This window comes from Mobula birostris, chromosome 14 (assembly GCF_030028105.1).
Source record: "Mobula birostris isolate sMobBir1 chromosome 14, sMobBir1.hap1, whole genome shotgun sequence".
NCBI classification, from domain to species: domain Eukaryota; kingdom Metazoa; phylum Chordata; class Chondrichthyes; order Myliobatiformes; family Myliobatidae; genus Mobula; species Mobula birostris.
In genome coordinates, this window is record NC_092383.1 from 81,577,348 (window position 1) to 81,605,300 (window position 27,953).

The window sequence follows — 27,953 nt, forward strand, 5'->3', positions numbered from 1 at the left end:
TCAGAAACTCACAAGCCTCTCCAGCACAACAAGATGATGACCCTCTAAGGAGGAAATAAAATGTACCCTCGATTTCCAACACCACCTTCTGTTTATGCTGATCATGAGCTCTTTTCAACTGGGACCTTGGCATTGGGATCCAGCTCATAAGGCATAAAAGGTAATATTATAGTACATGTAAAAAAATAAAACATACCATTTGCAGGGAGCCATCCTTTTTATTTCAATTGAAAGACTGGTTTTCTTTCATACACTCATAAATAACTAACTCTGGTTAATTACCAGAGACTCCTACTAACAAAATAAACTAGGCATTATATTGTGATCCATAACTTATTCTCTCCACATTAAGGTAAAGTGTTAATAACACAAGTTGCAATCAATGGTAGACATGCTGCTCTTCCTCAGTTAGTGACACTGTTTAATGTAAATAACATGACATTCAGAGAACCAGTGAAATAACAGACCTCCGAAAATTGGAGGTCCACCAGTCTGCCACTGGAGTAAGACAGCTTGCTTCAGTAGAATGGAGGAGCATCAGGACCTGTGCATTCAAACTCTTAGCCATGTTTTTTCATAGTATAGTCCAGTGCAACAATGATAATACAGTACAGCACACAGAGGCTATTCTCCCAAACCAGGATCGTTTACCTCCTGCATTTGCGCACCAATGTAATAGCGCATTTCTTTTTGACAGATTACTACAAAGGTCTATTCTGTCCGTGTAAAGTGCTTGATGGTGCAAGAGCTGAAGATTCTCAAGGAGAGCTCCATTCAGGAAGTGGCAGTAAATTTCAAAGTACAATACTCTTAAATTTGAAAAGGTGAATAATCAAATTATTTGTCTAGCGGCTGATACTTAAGGAGGAATGAATTCCATTATTATAGAGCAATTTTTAAAATCACATACGTGGGAAATATTTACAAGTTCACTACGTGATGGCAGAAATTTTCCCCAACGTGGAATCATTTCTACAATGAAAACTTTGGTTTTTAACTTTGTGTCTAACAAACTTCATTATATGACTATCAACACTTGAAAATTTTAATGGCTGTGTCAAAATTGCAAATACAAAAATTGTGAAATAGCATCCACCCAAAAGTTCTTAGATTTGCAATTACAGCATGACACTTTTCCTGTTCACTTAGCTCTCATCCGCTTCATAACCATATCCACTGCATACTATTTGCAGTGAAGATGCATTTGCATTTGAATTACTAGCATCATTTGCTGCTGCTGTGCAAAATTAGAATCTGTCCACACACCAAATCACACAGACAGTTTGGTGCTTTGACGATGGACTTTACAACAACCTATCTCATTTTCTGAAGTTTTATCATGAATCACTATTTTCTGAAAGATTCAAAACTAAATCCCAGTAACTAACTTAACCAGAAACAGAAAATTGTGGAGTTCCCCAGAGAGAGTAGGTAAGATTTAGAACATACGTTTTTATTGATTTTTCATTTTGAATATACTGTTGATCATTTTTCAAAGACATAAGGAATATGTGAAAACCCAATTAGAAAAAGTGGGAAGGGTTGACATAAGAACAAGTATACACTTACAAATTCAAAGGCTCATCAGGAATGAAATGATAAAATACAAATCTATTCTATTATTCCAATCACACTTCTTCATGCAATTTGCCTGTGAATGTATATTTGACCCCTTCCCCATTTTTCTGAAGCTATTAACATGCCTGCCTGCAACTTAATCTTCACATTTTAAAGTTTCATAACCCAGAATCTAACTTGTCTGTTCACTTCTGAGATGTCTGACAGACCAGTGTACTTTTCCCGAATTTTCCATTTCTGCTTCAGATTTCTATCATGCATAACAATTTACTTCACCAGGTAACTGGTTCATTGGTTTAAATATAATCATAAGGAATGTAATGTGATGGGTTACGGACTCGGCTCTTGGCACCTGAAGTGAAAGGAGAGATTTGCCAGTTTCAAACTAACAAAACCAAATGCCAAGTTTTAAATCATGGTCCTTTAGGACTAGTAATTATTAACATGAAAAAGTGGGACAGTGATCATCTTATTCTATACAACCTACTTGTAATTCTTAGTTCCAGTAATCTGTTTACTTGAACATTATTCTGAATTATTTTAATGTACGTATTTCACTGATCACTGTTCCATGGTGTTGGGAATGATGATAAATGGACCAAGCCATGCAAGCATAATTCAATCCCATATTTTAAGTTCGTCCCTAAATTTTCAATTCAAATCCCTATGGCCATTATTGATGGAAACACCCAGGTAAACTTGTCATACTATAATTAGATGCTCTTATCAGAAGTATTTTAATATCACTGTTGTGAGGAGAGCAATGGTATAGTGAAGTTTACAAAATCAGCTTCCTTAGTAAATATGCATCTGGGAATTAAAACTGGAAAAATAAACATTATAAATTTGTCAAACAAATTAGAAATTAAACACCCCTATATCATTTTTTCATATATTAAAACACGTCTTGTTACACTGGAGATTTGAAAATGCCCTTCATGCTGTACACTCCTTTTTCCTCATGATGTTCCCATACAGGAAAGCACATCCCTTCCTAAATGGTGAGAACTTCAATTGTGTTAACAGCATATTACCTTGCAATATCGCCCTTCCTGTTATACAAAGTGTATTACTGATGGATTAGTTAGACCCCGCTGACACCACATCCTCACACATTATACTAGCACCAAATATGCTGTGATAGGGTTTAATTGCAGTACAAGTAGATTAAACTATTTAATTTCATATTTTTTAAAGTCTCTCGCTCTTCTGCTTTCATTTTCTCTGCTTCCCTGCTTTAACATAGACTCTTTGCTTTGACACAGTTTCGCTCTCTACCTTGCTCAAGCTATCATTCCTGTGCACCAGCCCCAAAGGCACAGCAGGAATGCTGCTCAGTTGTGGATTTAGCCCAGTGGAGTCTCACTCGACCTCAGCATGTGAACGCATGCAGAAGTTGTTAAATATGGGTCAGCAGACAGAACCATATCCGATTTCCCTTCCCCTTCCCCAACTAAAGCCAGTTTGGGTCTTCCTACCACCCTTGCTGCTACATTACAATTTGGCAAATAAATCTGGGATCTTCTCCTTTATTTGAGTTGAGAGCTGTACTGTCTAATATATTTGCACACTCAGCCTTCATAATAACAATGACCACAGCCCAGGCAGATTCCAGCAAATTACTTCCAATCCCATTGATTTTCAGGCCACTGAGCCTATACACCTAGTTCTAGTAACACTGGACCCTGCTTAAGTTAACATTTCTTATCAAATTAGTACAATGCCTTTTGTGCAAGATTTGCATTTTCACAGCGCCCTTCATACAGATGAAGTAATAAAATTGTAGAAATACTTATAAAAATAAAGGAAACTCAGCAGACATTTTGCAAACTGAGCCGTAAACTGCAATTTGATAACAGGCAGAAAATAAGCTGTCCTAATGCTACTTAACATCGGCTAGGATAGTCGGGAAAGATCTCTACTTCCTCCTGAATGAGTGACATAAAATGCTCATGCCCAGCAACATGAGGTGGCAGGTCTCACCCAACAACGCCACCCTGTCTCTATGTGCACTGACTCAAATAACATTACTACCATCTTAACCACATCTGGCACTAACAAACAGGCAGCATGTTCTGACTAAAGCAGAAAAGCAAGTGTTGAGATGTGGTAGTCTTTGGGAATTTTTTCCCCCTGCATTTCATCTAGCATAGTTACTGATACTTTCAGCTAATTATCAATTTTGTGATGGAGGAATCTTATCACAGCTGCCTTCCCTTACTCCATCCAATGTGCCGTTGTGCAAACAGTGCACACTCATTGGAATTATGAGAGTCAGCATTAAACACCAATAAAACCATAGGTCACCAGGATAGAAGATGTGAAATAGGGCAAAAAAAAAGTGACCTCCACATAGTTGGATGAGATTAAGATGGCAGAAGCACTTTCTTCACCAAATGTGTGGTTGGTGGTTTGATTTAGAATCTGCTTGCTTGTAATGGGAAACAGCCATGTGATTGTTCTGCAGCCCATTTTATGGCTTATATGTAACGATTTTGCTTGCTGTGTAGGTTCATGCCACGATCTCCTTCTTACGTTGCTACACTGGACCTCTCCCTTACGGTGTTGCATTGTGTTCCTCACTTCATGTTTACTGATATAAAATAATCAATCCATTAAGGCATTTGCTCACCCTTTGTTCACAATGGTCTGTGAAAATAAAATAAGAGGATAAAGGGGTAGAAAGCAAAAAGGTGATCAACATTGATCTATCCGGTATTGTTTATTTAGTTGCTGCTTTGGGGAGGGGAATACTCTTCTGTTCTTCCTCCAAATGCTGCTTACAAATAAAAATATTTTAAAAACAAACTCAAAGAAAAAGGCTGGAAAAAATCACTACGTTCCAATGAAGTTCTCAAGCATCACTTACATCACTTTCTCACTCACACACACACAACACTAACATACCCTGCAACAATATGGCATTGCTGCAGCATGGGATGGGGGTGGAATCTACCTTGTGCAATTTTAATATCTATCCCAACAAGCTCCTCTTGCTTTTAAGCACTGGATTCAGTATGGTCACAGGGCAAGGCCACTGCCAAGTTAACAGACCAAATGCTATGTGTTAGTGGGGAGAACAAAGTGCAATAAACTATTGTACTTAAATGCATTTAAAAATGTAAATAATTTAATTAGTAGCATTTACCATGATGGTCTTAATTCCTAATGACACACTCAAATGTTTTTCATCATGTTATAAATGTACCTACTTCCTACTGAAGAGAGATCCCTAGACTTCCTACGTTCAATATTCAGTAATGCACCCGCTTACCACTTCATTCTGAGCCAGTGCACTGATCACTGGCAGCAGCAAACAAGTATATTGAGAAGAATGCAACGCTGGAAAATTTAAACTAAAAGAAATGGTCCATTGCAGGAATAATGCATTGCCAAGGGCATCTAAGAATTTTCCTCCAATATTCTAACGATTTCATTGCAAACATTCCCAAATGAAATTTCCTTCACTGGTTACTGGAGCTGTCTAACAAAATTATCTCCGACAGTTCTCCACAGAGTGCCTTAAAAATTAACTTGAATGAGTTTCACAGATTGCTTCACATAAACAGGAATGTGCAATGTGGTTAAGTTTAAGGGATTTTGCAAACCATTCTTGCTATATAACTGAATGTATATTAGTTATAATAAATATATAAGCACTCACGCAAACAATACATTTTCTTTCCCTGCTCCTCCCTCAAAAAAATTAAATATTTGTTATAAGTTAAGAAAACAAATAAAAATACTGAAATGGTACAGTACAGTGAGAGCAATGTCTTCCACATATTGCATTCCTTCATTGCTTGCATCAGTGTACGTGCAAACAATTTCTCAGAGCCTTTTCGATTAAAACCTTCTACAAAAAAGGAGAGGTTTAATCAGCTGTCTTCTGTCTTTTGTCGGGGCTCCATCTTGTCACAAATTGCACAGTTGCACGTGCCCATAAACTGAACATGTTTTCAACGAGAAGTGGCAAAGGCAGTGGACGAGAAGAGAAAATTAACAAGTTCCAAAAACCTTGTTTAAAAAAAAACTGCGCCATCCGCCAGTTATTAAATGTATTGAGATCAACTGGGCAACCAGATCTGTTCTGAGAAGTATACAATATTGTCCCATTGCTTCCACAGAGAAACAAGGAACAGCACTAGTAGTAGTGTGCTTAGAACCCGGAATCGTGTCTTCATGAGAGGAGTGATGAAGTTGGCAATGGTGGAGACGAACACCAATATGACAGCCATGAGTGCTAGGATGACATTGATGAATTTGCCCAGAAGTGCCCGTGCATTAGCGTTCTCCACACCCTCCAGCTGCACCACCTGCTGCTGTTGCTGCTGAAGTTCCAACTTGGTTATCCGGGTAAGACACGACTCCAGAGCCTCCTGTCGAGCACAAACAAAAGAGAATACAGTGAAGATCTATCCTGGGACCAACAAATTGATGCAATTATAAAGAAGGCACATTAGTGGCTACATTTCAGTAGGAGTTTGAGAAGATTTGATATGTCACCAAAGACAAAACAAGTTTCTAAAGATTTTAACTGGTTGCATTACTGTCTGGTATGGAGGGACCATTACACAGGATTGGAAAAGGCTACACAGGGTGTTGTAATCTCAGACAGCTCCATCGTGGGCACTAGCCTCTCCAGAATAGAGGAGTCTTCAAAAGGTGATGCCCATCACCCAGGACATGCTTTCTCCTTATTACAACCATCACAGAGGAGGTACAGAAGCCTGAAGAAACATAGTCAACGTTTCAAGGACAGCTTCTTCACCTCTCCCAACAGGTTTATGAACAGACCATGAACACTACTTCCTTACTCCTGCTCTCTTATTACACTACTTATTTAAATTAATTTTCTAATATATACTTCTTATTGTAATTTATAGCATTTTTAATGTATTGCACTGCACTGCTGATGCAAAACAACAAATTTCACAATATATACTAGTAATATTAAACCTGATTCTGATTCAGTGAAGAGAGATTTTTATGATTACTATGAGGCTAGACTGAACAAGGAATCCAATCCAAGATAGAATGGTTGCTGTGGAAAACACCTTTGCTGCAAGGCTGGAACTGAGATGTAATCAGTACAAAGCAAAAGGTGCACAGTACCATGTTACAGATATTAAGTTTAGGTAATAAATGAATTATAGACAATATAACAAAGTTCATAAACAAAGTAGATGGTCATTGTCACAGACCGTTTCCTGGAGGAATCTAAAACTTGGTGGGGGGGTGGTGGTAGAGAGACAGAGACACACAGAGATACAGAGAAACACAGCAACAGACAGAAAAGATATAAAGGGGATTGAGAGACAAGTTTTTCCACTTGGAGTTTGCTGGGTATGTGGATGAGCTGCCAGAGGAAGTGATAGAAGCAGGGAAAAATACAAGATATGAAAGACCTTGGACTGGTATATAGATTGGAAATTTTGGGAACATTGGAAAGTCCTGGTATTACCAACACCCCTTATATTAATGATAAGGCAATCTACAAGAAAAACAAAATTAGAAAACATAGCCTTGTTTGTCACCAGCTTTTAAAAAAATTTTCAAACATTTAAGGAATCTCTAACCAATATAAAAATTAACCTTGCAATCTCATTCTAAATGACTTAAGAATTGATGGACAATGCAAATTTAGCATAGAATTCTGGTTTGCAGAAACTCAAATTTTATTAACATCCTCTTCGGCCCAGTGGAAGGCAGGAGAGAGGATACAAAACAAAAACATCTGCAAGTTTTTTAAAAAATGTGTATCCAGCAGTTTTGCTAACGTAAGTAAGTAATTTTCCTAGCTTCAGACCATTATTTGATTCCACTTTCCAATATCAATTAGAAATTTGAAAATCAACCTGAAAATTCAGTCTGGAATGAATGGCGATTACAAAATTGGCAGGAGGAACTAACTGAAAATCTAAACTGGAAGCGAGAATAAAAAAGGAAGAATGAAAAAGGATTATTTAAGGATGGATAAAAGAACAAGAAAATTACTTTGGCAGCTGTTAAACATCTGGGATGTGAAAAATGCAAAAGATCTGCAGTCCTTGAAAAGGTTAAAGAGCACTGAGCAACTGAATTTGTGGCTACAGTGTTGTGTGGTCAGTTGAAAACATAGAGTAGCCTAGAATGAGTCAGAACTGGTTCAGACAGTTCAGGAATGTGTCTATTCAAACACTGTTGCACTTATCGGGAGTATCCTTGGCTGAAGAATACATTTTGCAGTGCAAGATTATCTTGGATATACCGCATCAAAGCCTGTTTGAGCAAAAGTTGATATGAACATCCTGAACCTCCCTTACACCCACACACATTCACACCACAGACATTCTTCAGCTCTTATTTTCAACAATTTTTCACATCTAATGGCCTGACATATCATATCCCAATTCGTGCCTACTGTCCCCCACCAACACCAGGTTTTATGTGGACGCACAGTGTGCAAAATAACTGAAAACAATTCTATCTGTAATTCCCCTTCCTGATAAAGAATGTACCACACAGGGAAAAAGAGATTAAATTCTACTTCCTTAATGCACACAACAGTTTATATTTTATAAGAACATTTGATCAAAAGCAACCCTTCAGTTCCTCCTCCAGATAGACCACTATTGATCATATCTCAAGTCCCATTCTTTGTCTTGGTTCCACATACCCCGTGCCTCCATCCATCAAAATCAATTTCACTAAGTGCTCAAATGCTGCACAACCTTAACAAGCTCTGGGAAGAGGGTTTCAAATTTTCAATAAATTTTATGTAAAGTGCTTCTTGACAGCCTGGCATTAAATTTTAAGGTTTACGCTAATATTTTCTCAACTCCCCAGATATAGGTCCTCAACTCCTTTAATCATATTGAGCAACTCATTTAAACCTTTGATTTTCATACACACAAAGGGAGACAAATTTAGCTCATGTAACCCTGCCTCTCATAACTTCACCCTTTATAGTGATAGGGCAATCAATTAGAAATGTTTTTTTTAATGTGTCAATTCAACTGATTAGTTGAAATTACAATAAGGGATCTCCAATGAACATAGAAAATACAAGACTGCTGCAAACATGAGACACACACCACAAAGAACTCCTGAGCACATGCATTGGTGTTAGGATCATATTCTACTGTCATCCAACCATACTGAAAGGGTCTGCTCAGAGTCCTGGCACAGACTGAAATGTAAAGACAGCTCATTTGGGCCAGATTGCAAAGATCTCTTGAGCTTGTCAAGCCACCTAACAAGTCAGGACCTGAAGGAAGCTGTGGGAGGCAATAAAAAAAAACTGACACTCCAAATCATAAGTATAAGTGCATATTTGAAAAGCTCCAAAGCAATAAATAATATAAAAATGATGGAGTGTTTGCATGCACATATGCAGAAATAGTGAACAAAAGGAAATGAGGTGGAATGCAATAAATTAAGATAAAAGATTGAATAGTTTATAAATGGAATATGGCAACTGGTCTTACTAAGATTTCAACAAAGGGCTTTTCATTCCATGTGCAAACATATTACACATTGAAAGAATAGGGCTGTCACTACTATCACAAAGTAATTTATGATATCGATTTCTGGGAAGAGATGGGTGTTCCATGATTGATTAGAATGGGCCAATTCCCTCTGGAGTTTAGAAAAATTAAAGGTGATGTCACCGATCTTGAAAGTACTTTAAAGGATATAAACTGAAAGGGTATTTTTTCATTACTGTAAGATAAAGATTCAAACATCTTGGACTGAGTAGTACCTTTGCTCAGTGTACTAAATTTTTGGAATTCCCTTCACAGGGGAATGTATTTTCCAGTCACCGGGTAAATTTAAACACTAAAATCAGCAGATATTTGGGATCATGAACTATTAAAATTAGAGAGATTAGTTGGAAAAGCAAGCTGAGCCAGAGAACCAGCAGAGTCTATCACATGGCAAATCAAAACCAAGTGCAATGTAGCTTTTTCCTGGCCCTATTCATTCTGCTCGCACACAGCTCTGGAAGAAAAGGAAGGACTGAAGATCACATACTAAAAATAATGTCTCACATTAAAGAATCACATTTTAAGCGTGACTCTTCAAAAAAAAACACCAACAAAATTTACTGTCAAAATCCATCAATGCAATATAGATTTTGTTGAGTTATAGTGAAACAAATTCTAAAGTGATATATTCAGAAACACCTTAAAACTACTACAATTAATCTACGTACATGGGGAGGGAGAAGTAAACAATGAGGTCCGGAGATATGTACGGCCATTAATGCCACTCAATAGATTGCTTTAAAAAAAAGGTAAGTTTGGTCCAGAGTTATCTGATGAACAAAGTGCAATCTATTCCTGTTAAGGAGAACCTCACCATTAGAAAAATGTTTAAAATCTCCAAGGAGGAGAATTTTTATTTTATTTAGAGATACAGCACAGTAACAGGCCCTTCTGGGCTTAAGAGCCCATGACACCCAATTGCACTCATGCAACCAAATTAACCTACCAACCTGTTTGTCTATGGAATGTGGGAGGAAACTCGAGCACCCAGGTGGTCAAGAGGAGAACATACAAACTCCTTACAGGCAGTGGCAGAACTGAACGCAAGTTGTAGGCATTATAATAGCATTATACTAACACCTACGCTACTATGCTTCCCGATTGCAGATATATTTACCAACCAAATCTATTTTTTTTAGAGGATGTACCTGGATATCTCTGGCTCTTTCATCCGACTGGTAAGCCACTTTTTCCTCCATACTGGCAAGTTCCTGTTTCAGGTTAGACATTTCATTTTGATGAAGCTCTGTCAGATCATTCAACTGCTCCTCTAGACGCTCATACCTGGACAAAAAGTTTAAAATTATTAATGTAACCAAGCACTGCTTTCTATGTACAAGTGAACAATCAGCATTTTCAGTAGAAATTCTAACACATAGAAAGAATAAAAGATGATTTTAGGTAGTGCAGTTCTTGTATTTATAAAATATATGGACAACAGGACAAATTATGAACTCAGTTCATTCCTATTTATCTCAGTAATTTTCCTGTTTGAATTATAACATGCTTATTTCTGGATGAAGACGGTGACAGCAAACAATGCAACCAAGGGCAACATCCTCCAGACAGTTTACAAAAATACCTCTTTCTCTTCTTTTGCATCCTTTTCTTTCAAATGTGGTTCTGCTACTGTTGAAGCCTATGATCTGCATTTTAATGGTGTGCTTTTGGGCTGATTGAGTGATCTAGTGCTTTGCAATCTCCGAGCGTGTTTGGTGAGTATTCAAGCAAGTGTGCAGCGTCGAGGCCAAGAAGCCTGGAGATAGGGTGCGAATGACTCCATTAAAAAAGTGAGGAAGATTAAAATCATGAGGTGTGAGCAGAAGACGAGCATTTACCAGCTCTGTCTACCAGCCTCTTGCTCGCTGTTGCCAGAGGATGGTGTCTGTACATAAGGGTCTCTTCTCCCTCTTGCTCATTGCTCCTTGAGGAAGGACCGTGCGGATCGGAAGTAACTTCTCCACCTCGCTGACAATCAACACTGGTGCACTTCTGGGATGTATGCTTAGCCCACTGCTCTACTCTCTCTCTACACCCATAACTGTGTGGCTAGGCACCACTCAAATGGCATCTATAAATTTTCTGGCAATACAACTATTGTTAGCAGAATTTCAGATGATGATAAGAGGACATACAGAAGCGAGATACATCAACTAGTTGAGTGGTGTTGCAGCAAAACAATCTTGCACTCAACCTCAGTAAGACCAAACAACTGATTGTGGACTTCAGAAAGGGCAAAATGAAGGAACACACCAGTCCTCGTAGAGGGATCAGAAGTGGAAAGAGTGAGCAATTTCAAGTTCATGGTGTCAATATTTCTGAGGATCTAACCTGAATCCAACATATCGATGCAGCTGCAAAGGCAGCACAATAGTGGCTATATTGAGGAGATTTGGTACGTCAGCAAAGACACTGACAAATTTTTACAGATATACTGTGGAGAGCATTCTTACTGACTGCATCACTGTCTGGTATGGAGGGGGGCAGTGGGGCCACTGCACAGGATCGAAATAAGCTGCAGAGATTTGTAAACTTAGTCAGCACCATCATGGGCACTAGCCTCCATTTGTTTTCAAATGTTTTTATTGGGAAACAACATCAGCTTAACCACAACCGACAATGTCCTAAACTACAATGCTTCTTTTTTACTTTTCTTATAACAACATAATGAAAGTCTAATGAATGTATGTATAGTAAACAAGCAAAAAGCAGAGGAAACCCTACCACCCCGTCTCCTTTCCCCTTCCCAGCCCTCCCCTCCCCTCACCCCTCCCATATGTGCTGTTTAGGTCCTACCGCCCCCCACACTTAGTTCAGCTGTCGGTCTCTTCTAAATACAACAGTAGTGGTTGCAAGTTTTTTCAAATTCATTGAGTCTGTCCTTGATAACGTATCTTATCCTCTCTAGATGCAGAGTATCCATTAATGCAGCCAGCCACTGTCTGAGTGATGGAGTTTCCTCCTTTTTCCAGAACATCAGTTTGAGTTTCTTTCCATTAAGTATGCCATAGGTCAGGAGTCGTTGCTGGGTAGCCTGGAATTTATTTGACCTCGCAGAAGTTCCAAAAATTATTAAAAAGAGTTCTGATATTATCTGAACCTTTAGTACCTTCGATAGGACCTCAAATATTTGCTTCCAATACTCTTGTATCCTGGGACATAAAGCATAACTATGTAACAAATTTGCCTCTGAGGACAGCATTTCTCACACATTGGGGACACCTCTGGGAATATTTTATGAATCCCTACCTTTGAGTAATGTAGTCTATGTAGGATTTTAAATTGTATTAAACAATGCCTGGCATTGATAGAGCAGGAGTTAACATACTCCAAAGCCTCATTCCATATAACCTCCCCTATATCTGTACCCAACCCCTTTTCCCACTCTTTTTTAATATTATCCATAGTTGCATGACACTTGTTTTGTATGGCATCATACAGATAGGCGTTGATGTGTTCTGTCCCTAAACATGATCTTAAGTGATTATCTAATTTATCAGGTTCTGGCACTAGCCTCCGTAACATCATCTTCAAGGAGCGATGCCTCAAAATGACAGCTTCCATCATTAAGGACATCTCCATCTCCAGGTCATGCCTTTTTCTCATTGCTACCACCAGGAAGGAGGTACAGAAGCCTGAAGGATCACACTCAATGATTCAGGAATAGCTTCTTCCCATCTGCCATTCGACTTCTGAATGGACAGTGAACCTGTAAACACTACCTCACAACTTTTTAAATTTCTATTTTTGCACTACTTATTTAACTATTTAATATATAAACTTAGTATAACACGTTTCTACCTCTATGATTGTGTCTTGGATTGTATTGCTGCCACACAGACAACAAATTTCCCAACAAATGGTAATTTCTCCCACATTTCCACTCTTAATACTATTGATCTTGTTTGTTTTCAGACTAAATAATTCCAAGTACATTTATTATCCAAGCCTGTATGCAGTAAACAACCCTGAGATACGCCCTGCCAGAGACAGCCGTGAAACAAAGAAAACCATGAAACCCATTCAAAGAAAACCCCACCCCCATATGTTAAAAAAAAAAACAAAATTGCACAAACAGCAAAAAATGAGTAGAAAAACACAGGATATAAAATACAAAACTAAAAAAGTCTAAGCATATTCAGTTTTGCTCAGTTCAGTTCAATTTAGCACCACGTCATTCATTACCTGCAGGCCGTCCCAATGAAATAACAAAAAAATGGAGCAACCAGAAACACATCATAACGTGAACTACAGAGTCCAATCCACAAATCGCGTTAATTAAATTTTGCCCAAAAGCCAAAACTCCGACACAATCCTCTGACAGCATCAAGCGAGAGCGGGAAGAGAGACCTCGAATGCAGGGCCCTTCCTCCAGGAACAGCGAGCAAGAGGCTGGCAGACAGCTCTGAACACCTCCACCACCCACTCTTGGTTGCTGTCCTCCTCCATTAGGTTTCAATAGTGGGAGAGAGGAAGGGTTCAATCGAATCAGCCTAGGACCAGTGCCCAAGCAAATAATCTAGGTTGCAGATAAGGCTGTCTATCAAACTATCAGGGAGAAGGGAGGAAATAAATCAGAGTACAAAAAGAGAATGGATAAACTGACTACATTAGGAAGGCACAGAACCTACAAACGCAAGACTACAGCAGTGATCTGAATGAAAGCAGGGAAAGACTGTTAAAAACAACCATAACCTGGGACCAAATGAGCAGTAACTGTGTGGAATGAATTCATGATGTGCATAAGAGATGGTCTACTGGATCAGTATGGTGTGGAACCAGTGAGACTGGAAGCTATTTTATAGATTATGTATTAAGATTAATGGGCCTTGAGGGAAAATGATCATAAATTGATGGAATTTTCAAAAATATCAAAGTGATTTAGGTTCATTTAGAAACCTAGTTTTTGAATCTAAACCATGCAAATTAAGCAGGTACAAGATGTGCTAGCTACAGCGCAATTAGAAGAGACATTAAAAGGCAAGATATTAAACAGCAACACATTTAAAAAATAAACAGAATTTATCTTTCAGGCTTAAAAACCTTAGAAAACTCATGGCTAATGAGAGATGCTAACCAAGAAAGTACTGGATTGAAAAGGCTTATAATGTAGCAAAAAATAGTAAAAAGTGAAAACGGTGGGAAAATTTTAAGATTTCAGTAAAGAAATTGAAAACAGAGTGGACAGAAACAAACCCTGACTACAGAACCTTGTATGGATATATCAAATGAAAAAAGAAAAGCAAATGAGGTGGATAGGGGTGACTGAGACTGATAGAGGTGTACAAGATGATAAGACGCAAAGATAGAGTGGATAGTTCAGTGATGGGGCAAGTCAAGTAAAGTGAAGTTATTCCCACTGCTTCAAGAGCCTGTTGATTGAGGGGCAATAAATGTTCCTGAACCTGATGGTATGGGTTCTGAGGCTCCTCCACCTTCTTCCAGATGGCAGCAGCAAGAAGAGAGGACAGCCTGGGTCACTGGGGTCCTTGATGATGGATGCTGCTTTCCTGCGACAGACAGCTTTCCGTATACAGTAGATGTGCTCGGTGGTGGGAGGGCTTTACCCGTGATGGACTGCGCTGTATCCACTATGTTTGCAGACAATTCCATTCAAGTGCATTGGAGTTTCCATACTAGGATACGATGCAACCACTCACTATACTCTCCACCACACAGCTGTAGCAGTATGTCAAAGTTTTAAAAGTCATGCCAAATCTATGCAAACTTCTAAGGAAGTAGAGGTGCTGTTGTGCTTTCTTTGTTCTGTAGTTGCTCCTACGTGCTGGACCCAGGATAGATGCTCTGAAATGGTAACACTGAGGAGTTTAAAGTTGCTGAGGAGATTGAATCAGGATCAGCTTTATTATCACTGACAAACTGCATGTCGTGAAGTTTGCTGCTTTGTGGCCACAGTCCAGGGCAAGACAAAAACTACAAGTTATAAAAATAAAGAAATAGGAGTACAAACATTAAATAATGAAGTAGCATTCATAGACCATTCAGAAATTTGATGGCAGAGGGGAAGAAGCTGTTCGTAAAACATTGAGTGCGCCTCATCCCTGATGGTAAAAGTGAAGAGAGGGCACGTACTAAATGGCGAGATTGGGTTGGGTGGGTGGAAGTGTTGGGGTTTCACCTACAGAAGAGAAAGGAAGAGCTGGCATCTGGAATGATAATGTTCTATAGGGACTGACAGGAAATCTAGAGACAATGCTTTCGCTGTTGAAGTATGCTGAGATCACAATCTCAAGATGCATAGAGCCCGAGTGAAAAACTTCTCATCTCAGTTCTGAATGGCCAACTAAGACCATGAGGACTCAACCACTGAGCACATGTAAGACAGAAAGTGATATATTTTTGGATATTAAGATGCAAGAGCAAGGGACGAGTCGATGTTTGTTGATTGAAGCACCAGGCTAGGTTAAAAAGTAGGGGTATTGGAGACAGAGACGAAGGATGGGCCAGCATTCAGCTCACTACTCAGTTCATTCATCTCTGGACTGAAGTGAAGCTGTGGCTTGCAACTAGCAGGCTCCTGGACTGTCTGCAGCAATGACTGGCTTCGTGGCTGTGGAGTCTCTTTTGTGAACTTTAGTTCTCAGTGTTACTTGTTTACTTCTTAATTATTTGCATGATTTGTTCATTTTTTTGGTGTTTTGTGGCTGCCTTTAAGAAGACTGCAAAGAGGTGAAACTCAAGGTTGTATATAGTATACATACTTCGATTATAAATGTACTTTGAACTTTGAAATCAAGGGTTATGGGGTTAGCGCAAAAATACAACTAAGCAGTACAGGAGGCTGAATCTCCAACTCCTGTTGAGTACAAGTAGACCATGGTCATATTTCTGTGCTTATGTTTTCAGTTAATAGAAGTGAATGCATTATATCCAAGCATTGCAGATTAAAAGACAAAACATAATGGATTCACATTATAACTTGCAATTCTCTGGAGTTTTGTATAGTAGTCAAAATACTTCATGGATGCAAGTATCCTTAAATGACAGGTCAGAGTAAGGAACTGTGCAATATATTAAGCTTTGAACTTTTAAGTTATCGGGACAGCACTCAGCATTGTGGCCAAATGAATTTTAAGAAGATTTTTATAACATATTTAATAACAGTAACATCCACTTTTGCACTGTACACAGCAACCATACACTGTTTTGGACTGGCCATTGACCCAGTATGAGAAGCATTAGGTCTGGGGAACTGCTTCAAATTACAAATTAGATATGGGCCTCAGAGGTGTCATTTGATAATAGCAACTCAATTGATGTTAACTTTTCATATTTTATACAGCTGATACAGGTTTTATTTAAATTAAAAACTTTGCATGAGCTAATAAGCTGTTGCAAATTTATCCAAGCAGCTTTATTTGACTAAAATTAGGTCTATGGTTAGGGCAAAGTCGTACACCACAGAAACCTGCTCGTCAAGCTCACCACTTCCAACTGACCTCACTGCCCATCTATACAAATTCCTTTGCCTGCATTAGGTCCATGTCCTTCTCTTCCTTGGCTATCTAACAGTCACACAGAACATAGAATATAGAACATTATAGCACAGGACAGGCCCTTCAGCCCATGATAGTGTGCTGACTTTTAATCTACTCCAGTATCAATCTAAAGCTTCACTCCTGCAGAACCCTTCATTTTTCTTTCACCTAAGAGTTTCTTAAATGTCCTTAATGTATCTGCTTCTAGCACTCTCTAGCATCATGTTCCATCCACCACCACACTCTGTATGAAAACTTAAGCTGAGGGAATCAAATGTATACATTTAAAGGAAAACCAGATAAGCAAACGAGAGAGAAGGAAATCTTAAGTTATTTCAATGAAGTTAGAGAAATGGGATAGGAAGAGTTTCAGAACATAGAAGACTACAGTACACTACAGGTCCCAAGGCCCACAACGTGGTGCCAAACTTTCATTCCGCTCTGAGATCACAGCCTTCCATTTTCCCATCATCCATGAACCTATCTAAGAATTCCTTAAATACCCATTTCTGCACTGGGGGGGGGGGGCCTCTGGCTGTCCACTCAATCTATGCATCTTACCATCTTGTACACCTCTATCAAGTCAGCTCTCAACTTCCTTCACTCCAAAGAGAAAAGCTCACTCAACTACCTTCAAAAGACATGCCCTTCAGTCCAGGCAGCTTCCTGGTAACTCTACTCTGCACCTCCTCTAAAGCCTCCACATCCTTCCTATAAGGAGGTGACCAGAACTGAATACAATATTCCAAGAGTGGTTTAACCAGGGTTTTATAGAGCTGCAATATTAGCTTATGGCTCTTGAACTCAATTACCTGACTAATGAAGGCCTACACACCATACGCCTTCTTAATGATTCTATCAACTTGCATGACAATTTTGAGGCACCTATGGACATGGATATCACGTCTTTTAAATATAGTGAATCACCACCTACCTTCTCCAGATATCCATCACCCTATGTAAACTCTTCACCTTAAAATTCATTTCTCTCACCTTAAATCTATGCTCTTTTGTATTTGATACTCGCTGCTATGAGAAAAAAAAGATTCTATCTACCTAATCTACTGTATGCTTCATCTATCAGGTCACCTCTCTGCCACATTTGCTTCGGGGGGGGGGGGGGGGAGCCTACCCAATCTCAAATTTCAAAGTTCAAAAGTTCAAAGTCAACTCCTCTAACCTCCTGGCGAATCACATTTAAACTCCCTCCAATATAACCACATCTTCCTATCTTCCTGCATTGTGATGACCAGACTGAACACAGATCTCCAAGTACAGTCTGACCAGTGGTTTGTAAAGTTACAACATAAACATCCCAACTTTTACATTCAGAAAATCATACAGCACAAAAACGGGCCCTTTAGGGCCACATCGTCCATGCTAACCATGATGCCCATCTGCGCTAATTTCATTGACCTACATTACGCCTGTATCTCTATTCTCCTTTCCTTCTCTAAGTACCTGTCCAAATTATTACTAAATATAGTTGCGTATGTCTCTACTACATACTTGGGCTGCTTACTCCAGGTAGCCACCTCCCTCTGGCTAAGAACTTTACCTTTCAGGTATCCTTTACCTCCCTCCTCACTTTAAACTTGTACCCACAGGTTTTAGACTCACAATCCTGGGAAAAAAGATCGAACATCCACCGTATCTACACCGACATAATTATATAATCCCCCAAGAGGTCACCCTACAGCTTCTTTCCAGTGAGAATAAACCAGGCTAAAAAAATACTACCCTCTGTTCCAGGCAACATTCTGGTGAATCTCTTCTGTACTCTTACTACATCCTTGCAGTAAGTGTAGCATCCAAGCAAAGTATGATGCAGTTGCAACATGACATCCCAATCCTCATATATGATGGCTCTGTCTGTGAAGGTAAGCATGTAAAATCTTCCTCAGCACCCTGGTGTCCCCACTTTCAGTCAGCTATGGGCTTATACTCAAGATATCTCTGTACATTAATGCTCCCAAGGTTCTTGCCACTTCCACTGTATGTCACCAGAATTTGAATTTCCAGTAAGCATGACCTCATTCTTGTTTGGATTAAGCTCAGACCAGTCAATTTATCTGATTTATATCCTGTTGAATTTTCAAACAGGCTTCCTTGATATCAACACCATTACTAATTTTGCTGCCATCCCTGAACTTGCTAATAGTTCCTCCTACACTGGCATCCTAGTTGTTCGTATCAATCACAAACAAAAGGGGTCCCAGCCTCATCCTTGCTGTACAGTGGTCACAGACTTCCAACCACTATTTGATCCTTTCATCACCACCCTCTACCTGCCATTACCAAGCCAATTTTGCTTCCAATTAGTCAGCATTACTTGGACCCCATGTGCCTAATCTTCTGGATAGCCAACCATACAGGATCCTGCCTTGCTAAACTTCATATTGATAGCTGCTCTACCTTCATTTATCGTCTTAGTTACGTCCTCAAAAATAAACTATGAAATTGAAGGATTTTCCCCTACATCACAGTTCGTTAACCATCTCCAATCAGGTCTCATTTTTTTCAAATGAGATGAATTCCATTCCTTGAGAATTTTCTTCAGTAACTTCCCTACCACCCATTTAAAGATCACCAGGCAGTAGTTACCTGGCTTATCCGTGCTACCTTTATCTAACCTCCACTCTTAGCTAACTTCCAACCTCCTCACCCTCAGCAACTGAAGGTGCAAAAAGCTAACACACTAAAGCAGCTGTTAACCATGGTGGCACAAACTGTGAAAACACATGGTGAACAGCTCCACCATCAGTCATTTCAAAGAATAACAAAAGTAACAAATCCATATCATCCAGTTCTCTCTCCGTCCTGCACAATCTGTAGTTCCTTGTCTCACTCTAATTTCCCCTTTCCTCCAAACAACAAACATTTTCAAATTATTATTACAGAAAAAAATACCATTTACACAATGGAACCAATTAGCGTGGACACCAAATCGTTTAATGTAAACCTGAAAAAATCCATTGTATGCCTATCCTGTTCTCCTCTGATGTGTCCTGATTGCCTCTGTTCTAGTCATAGTCATACTTTATTGATCCCGAGGGAAATTGGGTATCATTACAGTTGCACCAACTAAGAATAGAGTATAAATATAGCAATATAAAGCCAAAAGTAATTAAATAATAATATGTAAATTATGCCAGATGGAAATGTCTGGGACCAGCATATTGGCTCAGGGTGTCTGACCCTCCAAGGGAGGAGTTGTAAAGTTTGATGGCCACAGGCAGGAATGACTTCCTATGACGCTCTGTGTTGCATCTCGGTGGAATGAGTCTCTGGCTGAATATACTCCTGTGCCTGACCAGAACATTAGGTAGTGGATGGGGGACATTGTCCAAGATGGCATGCAACTTGGACAGCATTCTCTTTTCAGACACCACCGTCAGAGAGTCCAGTTCCCTCCCAACAACATCACTGGCCTTATGAATGAGTTTGTTGATTCTATTGGTGTCTGTTACCCTCAGCCTGCTGCCCCAGCACACAACAGCAAACATGATAGCACTGGCCACCACAGACTCATAGAACATCCTCAGCATCGTCCGACAGATGTTAAAGGACCTCAGTCCCCTCAGGAAATAGAGACGGCTCTGACCCTTCTTGCTGACAGCCTCAGTGTTCTTTGACCAGTCCAGTTTATTGTCAATTCGTATCCCCAGGTATTTGTAATGCTTCACCATGTCCACACTGACCCCCTGGATGGAAACGGGTCACCGGTGCCTTGGCCCTCCTCAGGTCCACCACCAGCTCCTTAGTCTTTTTCACATTAAGCTGCAGATAATTCTGCTCACACCATGTGAGCAAGCTTCCTACCGTAGCCCTGTACTCAGCCTCATCTCCCTTGCTAATGCATCCAACTATGGCAGAGTCATCAGAAAACTTCTGAAGATGACAAGACTCTGTGCAGTAGTTGAAGTCTGAGGCATAAATGGTGAAGAGAAAGGGAGACAAGACAATCCCCTGTGGAGCCTCAGTGCTGCTGATCACTCTGTCGGACACACAGTGTTGCAAGCACACGTACTGTGGTCTGCCAGTCAGGTAATCAATAATCCATGCAGGAAGGCATCGCTGTCAGCTTCTCCCCAGCAGAGCAGGGCGGATGGTGTTGAGCGCACTGGAGAAGTCAAAAAACATGACCCTCACAGTGCTTGCTGGCTTGTCCAGGTGGGTGTAGACACGGTTCAGCAGGTAGATGATGGCATCCTCAACTCCTAGTCAGGGCTGGTAGGCAAACTGGAGGGGATCTAAGTGTGGCCTAACCATAGGCCGGAGCAGCTCCAGAACAAGTCTCTCCAGGGTCTTCATGATGTGGGAGGTCAATGCCACCGGTCAGTAGTCATTGAGGCCACTGGGGCGCGGCATCTTCAGCACAGGGACGAGGGCAGGACGTCTTCCACAGCACAAGAACCCTCTGAAGTCCATCACAGGCAATGAGCTCCAGCTCATAACCACCTCCTACAAATTTAAGCCTTTCCTTATATTTCAGGTCTTGCTCATCATTTTGAATCTGACCAACATGGTTTTGAACCATCTGTTAATAGGATAAATGGAGAGAAACGTTCCAATCTAAACCTATGATTTTACATCATTCTGCCCTTGTTCTAGAGTTTCCCCATTTTCTTAAACTAGACAGATAAATAAACTCCAGTCCTGGTGTAGTTGTAAACAACAGGAATTCTGCAGATGCTGGAAATTCAAGCAACACACATAAAAGTTGCTGGTGAACGCAGCAGGCCAGGCAGCATCTCTAGGAAGAGGTGCAGTCGGCGTTTCAGGCCGAGACCCTTCGTCAGGATGAACTGAAGGAAGAGTGAGTAAGGGATTTGAAAGTTGGAGGGGGAGGGGGAGATCCAAAATGATAGGAGAAGACAGGAGGGGGAGGGATGGAGCCAAGAGCTGGACAGGTGATAGGCAAAAGGGATACGAGAGGATCATGGGACAGGAGATCCGGGAAGAAAGACGAGGGGGGGGGGGAACCCAGAGGATGGGCAAGGGGTACATTCAGAGGGACAGAGGGAGAAAAAGGAGAGTGAGAGAAAGAATGTGTGTATAAAAATAAGTAACAGATGGGGTACGAGGGGGAGGTGGGGCATTAGCGGAAGTTAGAGAAGTCGATGTTCATGCCATCAGGTTGGAGGCTACCCAGACGGAATATAAGGTGTTGTTCCTCCAACCTGAGTGTGGCTTCATCTTTACAGTAGAGGAGGCCGTGGATAGACATGTCAGAATGGGAATGGAATGTGGAATTAAAATGTGTGGCCACTGGGAGATCCTGCTTTCTCTGGCGGACAGAGCGTAGGTGTTCAGCAAAGCGGTCTCCCAGTCTGCGTCGGGTCTCGCCAATATATAAAAGGCCACATCGGGAGCACCAGATGCAGTATATCACCCCAGCCGACTCACAGGTGAAGTGTCGCCTCACCTGGAAGGACTGTTTGGGGCCCTGAATGGTGGTAAGGGAGGAAGTGTAAGGGCATGTGTAGCACTTGTTCCGCTTACACGGATAAGTGCCAGGAGGGAGATCAGTGGGGAGGGATGGGGGGGACAAATGGACAAGGGAGTTGCGTAGGGAGCGATCCCTGCGGAATGCAGAGAGAGGGGGGGGAGGGAAAGATGTGCTTAGTGGTGGGATCCTGTTGGAGGTGGCGGAAGTCACGGAGAATAATATGTTGGACTTGGAGGCTGGTGGGGCGGTAGGTGAAGACCAGGGGAACCCTATTCCTAGTGGGGTGGCGGAAGGATGGAGTGAGAGCAGATGTACGTGAAATGGGGGAGATGCGTTTAAGAGCAGAGTTGATAGTGGAGGAAGGGAAGCCCCTTTCTTTAAAAAAGGAAGACATCTCCCTCATCCTAGAATGAAAAGCCTCATCCTGAGAGCAGATGCGGCGGAGACGGAGGAATTGCGAGAAGGGGATGACGTTTTTGCAAGAGACGGTGAGAAGAGGAATAGTCCAGATAGCTGTAAGAGTCAGTAGGCTTATAGTAGACATCAGTGGATAAGCTGTCTCCAGAGACAGAGACAGAAAGATCTAGAAAGGGGAGGGAGGTGTCGGAAATGGACCAGGTAAACTTGAGGGCAGGGTGAAAGTTGGAGGCAAAGTTAATAAAGTCAACGAGCTCTGCATGCGTGCAGAAAGCAGCGCCAATGCAGTCGTCGATGTAGCGAAGGAAAAGTGGGGGACAGATACCAGAATAGGCACGAATGCCCCACCTCTCCCTCGTACCCCATCTGTTACTTATTTTTATACACACATTCTTTCTCTCACTCTCCTTTTTCTCCCTCTGTCCCTCTGAATATACCCCTTGCCCATCCTCTGGGTCCCCCCCCCCACCGTCTTTCTTTCCGGACCTCCTGTCCCATGATCCTCTCGTATCCCTTTTGCCTATCACCTGTCCAGCTCTTGGCTCCATCCCTCCCCCTCCTGTCTTCTCCTATCATTTTGGATCTCCCCCTCCCCCTCCAACTTTCAAATCCCTTACTCACTCTTCCTTCAGTTAGTCCTGACGAAGGGTCTCGGCCTGAAACGTCGACTGCACCTCTTCCTAGAGATGCTGCCTGGCCTGCTGCGTTCACCAGCAACTTTTATGTGTGTTGCTGGTGTAGTTGTAGTTTGAAGGCAGTTTTATTATTCACCACTGCTTTTTAGTACACAAGGAGCTGAGTAAAAGCCAGTATTTCTCTGCGTTCTCGTGAAAGGTAGATTCAAATATTGATTAAAATTCCTTTGACTTCTCACAAAGTGCTTTTATCTAAATGAAATGTACAAACGGTAAAATGGTTAACCTGATGACAATGCGATAATAAGTAATCAACTCACAAGTAGGCAGTGAGATCTGCTAATTAGAAATAAAATACAAACCAAATCAGAAGAAATATAACATATACACTAATGAAAATATCTGAAAGGACAAACTGAATTTTAGGAGTCACAAATGGAACCCTTGGTTGAACCCCAACTGGAACTCCACGGGATAGTACTCTATTTTCCTTCAAGTTCACTTACTTTGGTCTGCCTTTATTCAGGATTCAAGATTGTTTAATGTCTTTTCCAGTACACAAGTGTAAAGGAGAACAAAGTAATTGTTACTCTGGATCTGATGCAGCACAAAAAATACCCACAAAGATAAAGAACACAATAGTAACAGAAACACAATAAATATAAATCTATAAGATAGCTTATATACATATTGATTGTATGTCCATAAAGTAACACTAGGCTGTAAACAATGTGACCAACAGGAAATGACGTAGTGGTGGCTGGAGGTGTGGAGGGATGGGTTAGTGGGTGGTGGTGTTGATCAGCCTTACTGCTTGAGGAAAATAACTGTTTTTGAGTTTTGTGGTCCTGGCATGGATGCTATGTAGCCTCCTCCCTGATGGGAGCCTGGGTAAACAAACCACAAGCAGGATGAGTGGGATCCTTCATGAAGTTATTGGTTCTTTTCCAGCACCTTTCTGTATATACTTCCTTAATGCAAGGTAGGCTGGTGCCAGTGATGTGTTGGGCTGTTTTTATTACCCACTATAGAGCCTTCCTGTCCACTGCAGTGTAGTTTCCATACCATGCAATAATGTAGCTTGTCAGAATATACTCCACTGCACATCTGTAGAATGACTTGAAAGAACATAGAACATGGGAAATGTACAGCACATTACAGGCCCTTCGATCCACAGTGTTGTGCCGACCATGTAACCTACTCTAGAGACTGCCTAGAATTCCCCTAGCGCATAGCCTTCTATTTTTCTAAGCCCCATGTACCTATCTAACAGGCTTTTAAAAGACCCTATTGTATCCTATTCCACCACCACCACCAGCAGTGTATTCCACGCAACTACCACTATCTGTGTGAAAACTTACCCCGTTGGTACCCACTTCCAAGCACCTTAAAACTATGTCCCCTCATGTTAGCCATTTCAGCCCTGGGAAAAAGCCTCTAGCTATCCCCACAATCAATGCCCCTCATCATCTTATACACCTCTATCAGGTCATCTCTCATCCTCCATCGTTCCAAGGAGAAAAGGCCAAGTACACTCAACTTATTCTCATAAAGTACGCCTTCCAATCCAGGCAACATCCTTGTAAGTCTCCTCTGCACTCTCTCTGCAGTATCCACATCCTTCCTGTAGTGAGGTGAAAGCATACAGTAGATGTACATAGTCCAGCTGTCTTCAGCTTCCTTAGAAAGCAGAGATGTTAGCCAGCTTTCCTGATTGTGTAGTATGTGTTCTGGGACCATGAATGGTTGTGCAAGATGTGCACTCCCAGGAGTTTGAAACTTCCATTGCTATTCCGCGAAGTAAAGAAAGGTGTGAGTGATGCGAGTTCTTTTGAAATCGATAACCATCTCCTTTGTCTTGCTGACATTGAGGAAGAAGTTATTTGCCTGGCACCAGGTCTTGCATGCTTTCCCTTCCTCTCTGTAGGCCGTCTCATCATTGTTGGTGATGAGCCCCACCACCATTGTGTTATCAGTGAACTTGATAATCTGATTATTCAGGTGATTGGTCTTATATTGTTTTAGTGCTTTGCTTCTTTGAGGACACACAGTTTTCCTATTTCATGGAGCTACCTGAAAATCATCTTTGTTTTTTCAAATCATGCTCACTGGGCATTTTGCAAAAGTCTGTAAATGCAATTCTTAACAGGATTCATCAATGGGCTGCTCCAATAATTTGTGGCCGAAAAACAGTTTAGTATTTTTTTTTAATTCAACTAGACTAGCTCATATCCACATTATATTTGGTTACAGTAAAGATTTATGTAGTCTATAGGGCTTTTGCAACTTTATAGCACAGTGAAGGACAATGGCCATTCCTGTGTTGGGCTGAGAGCGCAGTCAAAATTCAAAGTTCGAAGTAAAATTTATTAGCAGACCACATACAATTCTGAGATTCATTTTCTGCGGGCATACTTAGCAAATTTATAGAACAGTAACTGTAAACAGGATCTGTAAACTGTACACATCAAGAACTGTAAACTGTAAACAAACTGTGCAAATGCAGATAATAAAACAAACAGCAATAAATAATGAGCATGAACTAACAAGATAAGAATCCTTAAATTAGTGTAGTTATCCCTTTTGTTCAAGAGCCTAACGGGGTAGTAACTGTTCTTGAACCTGGTGGTGCAAGTCCTGAGGCACTTTTACCTTCTACCTCATGTCAGCAGTGAGAAAAGAGCATAGCCTGAATGGTGAGAACCTGTGATGATGGATACTGACCTTCTATGGCAACTTTTCATGTATATGTGTTCAATGGTTGAGAGGATTTTACCCACGATGTACTAGGCTGAATCCACTACCTTTTGTAGGATTTTCTGCGCAAAGGCATTGTTGTTCCCATACAAGGCCATAAGTGCAGCCAATCAACACACTTTCAAAAAACAGCTTAGTTAGAATCAGTACCTTGCCCAAGTTAACTGTATCTATCATTTGTAATATCAGTCCAACCAGAAACATTAGAGCAGCAGCTAAGTCAAGAACTATAGTGCCACCTTATGGTTCAATGTTAACAATTTTTTGAACATTATATACTGCAAAATCCTAGTTAAGATTTTGCCTAGTTTTATTCTATGCAGGGGTGTCAGACACCAATGAGAATGACTTAAATTCAGAATGACTCCTCAAGACCAGAGGGCATCTTTTTTGAAGCTGTTCAGCCTTCAGCTGATACCCATATATAGTACTGTACAAAAGTCATAGGTACATACATGAGTGATGATAAACCTGATTCTAATATGGGTCTCTGTTGTGGACTGAGAGTGGGAAGTGGGCAGCGAGAAGGGAATCATGGTTGAAAAAAGGGGAAGGAAGAGAGGAGGGAATGGGAAGCACCAGAGTGACATTCTGTAATGATCAATAAGCCAATTGTTTGAAATCAAATGACCTTGCCTAGTGTCTCAGGGTTGGGTGTCTCTGCACCCATGCCACACCTCCCCGTCCCTGGAACTCTTCCTTTGCCACCTATCCTGCACCCCCTCCTGTGGCATCCACCAACGTTGCCATTCCCAACATCCTTTTCCCCTGCCAGATTTACAAACTCGCTCTCTGCTCCAGTTTGATAAAAATGGTACTGTGCAAAGGTCTTAGGCACCCCAGCTATATATGTGTGCCTAAGACTTTTGCACAGGACTGTACTCATGTAATTCAACAGAAGAAACTGGATTATATTCATGAAAGGAAACCAATGGTAATTCCTCTTTACTCCTATGTTATGATAAATGTAGTACAAATATACTGAAGGTCCAAAGCTAAATTGATTATGTAGTGAAAGGGGTTCTTTAAATAAGAGAAGAGCATCCATCCTTTGACCATACCGGATGATTACAAATTACCATCGAGAACTGTCATCATCCAAAATAAGACTGGAGAGAGTCTACTGACCTTAAAGAAAATTCCATCACAATGCATATCATTTTATGGCTATCAGTATAGACTAGAAGTATCAGTGTTGCAGTGAATGTAATAGGAATGAGCACAGTAACATATAGATACAGTATTTTGCTTCATTTTGAGGTGTAAATCTTCTTTCTTATTATTCTAAGGGCAGTTGTAAGGAGGATAAAAAAAAGCTTTATGAAAAATGTTAGATTTTTGATAACTCATGAAGATAACTCATTTATCTTGTCATCAAACCACAACAATAACAATAATAATAATAATAATAATCATACCTGTATCGTTCTTCCTGCAAGCACTGCGTCATGTAGGCATAGTCTCTTTGTAGTTGCCCTTTCAAATCTTCCATTGCATCCTCTAAATGGGACTGACCATCTTTAATTTCACGAAGTTCATCCAGGATAGTATCGAAATTGTTGTGATGACTGTCCAATGTATTTGACTTTGGACTCCCCATGCCTCCAGCTCCCGCCCCAGAGTTACTACCACCCGCAGAGCCAGAAGTGGCACTGGAACATTCATCCTCGCTTCCGTACTTGGGACTTGACACCAACGTAGCACTGCCACTTAGAGTCCTGGTGGCCTCCTCCTGGTGTGACTCATCCATCGTGTCCTTCAAATGGGCAATGTTGTCAGCGCTGCCAAACTTGTTTCGTATCAGGCTTGCAAACTCCCTTGGTTTGGAAACTACAGCTGTGTGAGTGACTTGAGAAAGGCCAGACAAACCTCCCTTCACACCTTCCACTACACCTCCTCCAAATCCACTGATTCCAGCTCTGACATTGGCACCCACATCCTTCAGACCTTGCTGCATGTCCCGTAGAACATCCTTTGGCTGCCTCGAAAGACCATTTTGCTCTATCTCTGTAAAGGTTAATTTTTAATATGTGTATTATGCAGAAAGCAATATTTATAGCTTTAGCTTTTTTACTATTAAATGGCG

The 27,953-nt window shown here is 40.7% G+C and overlaps 1 protein-coding gene across 3 annotated transcripts in view; it reads right to left on the reverse strand.

The window, feature by feature from the left end:
• Positions 1-207: 207 nt before the first annotated feature.
• Positions 208-27,953, reverse strand: part of tmcc2 (transmembrane and coiled-coil domain family 2) — a 155,246-nt gene continuing 127,500 nt past the window's right edge. For all 3 annotated transcript variants that reach the window (XM_072278761.1, XM_072278762.1, XM_072278763.1), the window contains 3 exons: positions 27,286-27,874; positions 10,256-10,391; positions 208-5,957 (listed from right to left, as the gene is read on the reverse strand). In XM_072278761.1, the coding sequence (XP_072134862.1) occupies positions 5,646-5,957; positions 10,256-10,391; positions 27,286-27,874 (1,037 nt within the window). In that variant the 3' untranslated portion in view covers positions 208-5,645. The remainder of the gene's footprint in view (positions 5,958-10,255; positions 10,392-27,285; positions 27,875-27,953) is intronic.